The 4,202-nt window shown below is 47.3% G+C and overlaps 1 protein-coding gene across 2 annotated transcripts in view; it reads left to right on the top strand.

Moving 5' to 3' along the window:
* The window catches only part of tyw5 (tRNA-yW synthesizing protein 5), a 4,073-nt gene extending 1,797 nt beyond the window's left edge, over positions 1–2,276 (top strand). The window contains exons 2-8 of one of the 2 annotated variants that reach the window (XM_015397027.1): positions 590–744; positions 908–977; positions 1,264–1,308; positions 1,413–1,550; positions 1,643–1,730; positions 1,807–1,923; positions 1,989–2,276. In XM_015397027.1, coding sequence (XP_015252513.1) covers positions 590–744; positions 908–977; positions 1,264–1,308; positions 1,413–1,550; positions 1,643–1,730; positions 1,807–1,923; positions 1,989–2,248 — 873 coding nt within the window. In that variant the 3' untranslated portion in view covers positions 2,249–2,276. Of the gene's footprint in view, positions 1–589; positions 745–907; positions 978–1,263; positions 1,309–1,412; positions 1,551–1,642; positions 1,731–1,803; positions 1,924–1,988 lie in introns of both variants that reach the window. The other variant, XM_015397026.1, reaches the window with a different exon arrangement.
* Positions 2,277–4,202: the final 1,926 nt, after the last annotated feature.

The following is a 4,202-nucleotide window of genomic DNA, read 5'->3' as shown; positions in this document are numbered from 1 at the left end:
GTTCGCTGCTTTTAGATGTTGTCTCCAAAGTCTCCAGTAGCAGAAAAAAGTCTCTAGATTTGGCGCTAGGAGCTTAATGTTATCGGCGTTCTGATGGAGTTTTAATTAAAGGATTTATATCTAAAACATGATTAATGTGCAGAAATAAGGAATAGTTTTATGAACCATACATGGAAACAGTTCTTTGGGGCCCCCAGGAACCTGCTCCCAGGGTGCTTCCACACGGTGGGGTCTGATATTTGTGGATCTGCTCCACAGCTGTTCCACCATCCTGGACTTTGACTGGTCCGTTCCCTTTAGGTTCTTCTGCAGATTAGCTTCTTGGTTATTCCAGGTGAGGCAGCGGTGAGGCTGGAGTAGGAGAACATCAGGTGTGTGCTCCTCCTTCCTGGCAGGACAGACCCAGGGTGTCCATAAGGAGACGGCAGGACCAGTGAAGGTTTAAAGCTGAACGAGGTGGAGCCTCAGGACCGATCTTCTTCTCTGGGGAAGGACCTTCTGACAGCTCCATCAGCAGCTGCCTGTCTCAGGCTGATGTTCTACCACCTCCATGTTTTGTCCTCTAAGGACTGTCCTTTGTGTCTCACAGCGCAGACCGGCGGTCCTCAGAGGCGTAGACCTGGGGCCCTGTGTGGACAGGTGGACGACTGAATATCTGGAGATGAAAGGAGGTGAGCGGGAGGTGAAGGTCCATGTCTCCACGGTGCCTCAGATGGACTTCCTGAACAAAAACTTTGTCTACAGGTGAGCTAAGCAGACAGCTTCTATTACTGGGAATCCTTTTAGATGTTCACCTCTGATCTTCTGGATGTCCCTCATGATGTCCCTGATCTTCTGGATGTCCCTCATGATGTCCCTGATCTTCTGGATGTCCCTCATGATGTCCCTGATCTGGATGTCTAAACAGGACTCTGCCGTTTAAGGAATTTGTCAGAAGAGCATCTGAAACCAAACACTCTGATTTCTTCCTGAGTGAGGTGAGTCTCAGTTCCAGAAGGTCTCTGAACGTTCTATCTTAGGCTTTCTGGATTTTATGTTAGGGTTTTTGGACGTTCTGTCTTAGGGTCTATGGACCTTCAGTCTTAGGTTCTCTGGACATTCAGTCTTAGGGTCTCTGGACATTCAGTCTTAGTCTCTGGACGTTCAGTCTTAGGGTCTCTGGACGTTCTGTCTTAGGGTCTCTGGACGTTCAGTCTTAGGGTCTCTGGACGTTCTGTCTTAGGGTCTCTGGACGTTCTCTTTTCTAAACTGTCTTCCTTCCAGGATGAGAGCTACTACCTTCGCTCCCTGGGAGACGACGTTCGTAAGGTCAGACATTCACAGTCCGACTTGTGTTTACTCAAAATGGTTTGAAGAACTCTTCCAATAGTTCCTGATGTTCTGGTTTCAGTCCAACCCTTCTTTGTCCACAGGAACCGGCTGTCCTGAGCAAACAGTTCCCGGACCTGGCAGAGGACTTCCACATCCCCCCATTCTTTGAGCCCAACCAGTTCTTCTCCAGCGTTTTCCGGATCAGCTCCTGTGGACTGCAGCTTTGGACACACTATGACGTAAGTTCTGGTGTTGGGTGGACCCGGTTCTGTTAGCGTTCTAAGTGCTGCTGTCATGAGATGTTTGAAAACGCTCTGGTCTCCCCCTGAAGGTGATGGACAACCTGCTGGCTCAGGTCACAGGAAGGAAGAGGGTGGTTCTGTTCAGCCCCCAGGATGCATTGCACCTCTACCTGAACGGTGAGACCCCATCAGTGATCCGCGTTCCGCTCTGAGGGAACGGTTCAGTCACATGGTTCATGATCGGACCCAGCAGGTGATAAGTCCGAGGTTCTGGACGTCGACGCTCCTGATCTGAAACGGTTTCCTGAGTTTGTTAAAGCGAGAAGATACGACTGCGTCCTGCAGCCTGGAGACCTGCTCTTCATCCCTGGTAGGAACATCAGAACATCCAGCAGCTCTGAGCAGAACCCGCCTCACTCTGTCCTGTTTCCTCAGCGCTGTGGTTCCATAACACGCGGGCCCTTCAGTTTGGAGTCGGCGTCAACGTCTTCTGGCGCCACCTACCTGCGGACAGCTACGACAGGAAAGACCCGTATGGAAACAAAGACCCGCTGGCGGCTGCTCGAGCTCTGCAGACCCTAGAGAAGGCTCTGGGCGCTTTGGACCAGCTCCCGGCGGATTACAGGGACTTCTACGGCCGGCGGATGGTCCAACGCATCACAGCCCGCACCCAGAGACCCATGGAAGATCTGTGAGGCCGAGTCCGACAGACATGATGTTTATTTCTGTGGCACAAAGTGCAGCATGGACGCCGCGCCGTGTCCACACAGGACCACCGTGTCCAGACAGACGCCACGCTTCTGTTCAGCCCTCTGTTTACGATTGAAATGGAAATAAACTGTTTTCATGGAAACATTTAATGCCATCTTTCTCAAATCTAATTTTATCAAAATTCTGAGCTACAAAGAATAAAACATTTAAAATGGTAACTTTCCTGTTTGTCTGAAGTATTGATCAGATGGATACAAACATGACAGAACTGCGATGCTCATTCTGGGAAATATTAATGAACGTTTCCGTTTTGCAAAGATTATTTAGTGTTAGCAGGAAAATCCGCCTCCTCTGCCTCCAGGGTTCAGTGGGACGTTCAAAGTTAAAAGTCTGTAGCTCTAAAGGGTCACCATAACCCCCCCCCCCCCATGCTGGTTCAGCTGGTGCTGAACTGGACAGCTCCTCCAGTGACAGACTGCTGCCCCCTAAATGCACCAGGGAGCGTTATCACAGATCCTTTCTCCCAGCAGCTGGAAGACTTTAGAACCACCACTGTTCCCAGTAACCTCAACCAGTTCTTCCATTCATGCTGATTCTGCTCAGTTTCTACCTTAGTCAGTTAAATAACCTGCTGCTGTCATTCTGCACGTCTCTGATGTTGCTGCTATTTTCAAATTACTGTAAAAATGTCCATAGCTGGATATTGGTTATTTATTCCCCAGTTTTATATTGTTAAAACACTTTACAGGATTTTATCGTCTATCTTTTAATTCTTCACCATTATTTTATTCGTAGACTTTTTTCTAAGGTCCACATTTTTTCTATAATCTTTTTGCTGCTGAAAGCAGAATTTCCCCATTTTTGGGACAATGAAGGGATTTTTTCTTCTATAGGACTACAGACAGCATGTTAGCATGTTAGCATCAACAGCTAGTGTCTGAAAATGTTTTAAGTTTTTCCAGACATTGTTACAGAGATGATCAGATCTACTGCTAACATTTTAATTAGCTAAAACCTGGAATATTTTCCACATAATTTAGTTTCAACATAATCAATAATTATTTGAATAAAACTTTATTTGTAAAGTTTTGCTTTTGGCTAATGCCTTTATATGCTAATGTTAGCATATTGTTTAAGCTTTGGCTAATATTAGAATAACCGCTAGGTTTAGCTTATCTGAGCTAACATGCTAATATCAATACTTCAATTGCTGCCTGTAGCAAAGCTACTGTTAGCTTCTCAGGGATCCAGAGGTTTCTAACATATTTTAAACATTAACCCTTCAAGCTAAATGCTTTAGCTCGCTAAAACGCTTCAAAGGGTTCAGTAGCGTCCAACGCTAACGTTAGCTCATTGCTACAGATCAGCGGTTGTTTCTGCGTGCAGGTACAACAGCAGCAGAATGTGTCACAGAGATATTTTATTGCACAAAGGTTACAGTTCTCCATGTTAAAGCTTTGTAAACAGTGAGCAGCTTCTCCCCAGTGTTTGGTTCTCCTGCTAACACCTCCTGAACTTCTCTGTGGGTTCCTCCGTGTTCTAACAGCGTGTACTAGAGCCAACCAGTGACAGACTACATGAAGCAGGAAGAAGCTGGAACCTGTGGCAGAACCTCAGCAGACCTCCGGTGGACCGTCAATGAACCAACAGGGACCAATGGAGGTTCTAGAAGGTCAGGAACCTTCCAGGAGGTCAAGTTCTTCTAAAACAGTTTAGATTCAGGTGAAAATGAGGGAACAGTCAGTGAGACGCGGCACGTAGAACCCGTCTGAACTCTGAAGCAGCAGAACAAGGCAGTCCTGCTGGACCGGTCACACACTGGGTCGTCCGGGTCCTTGTCCCATCTGGGTTTCGTGTTCAGTTCAGGGTCCATGTCCCGTCCAGGTCTGTTTTTTTTTCAGGGTCCGTGTTCGTCTGGGGTCAGTTTGCCCAGTCCGG

This window comes from Cyprinodon variegatus, unplaced genomic scaffold, assembly GCF_000732505.1.
Source record: "Cyprinodon variegatus isolate N-32 unplaced genomic scaffold, C_variegatus-1.0 Scaffold834, whole genome shotgun sequence".
Classification (NCBI taxonomy): Eukaryota; Metazoa; Chordata; class Actinopteri; order Cyprinodontiformes; family Cyprinodontidae; genus Cyprinodon; species Cyprinodon variegatus.
The sequence above is the reverse complement of the archived record's forward strand: the minus strand, read 5'-3'. Positions and strand labels throughout refer to the sequence as shown.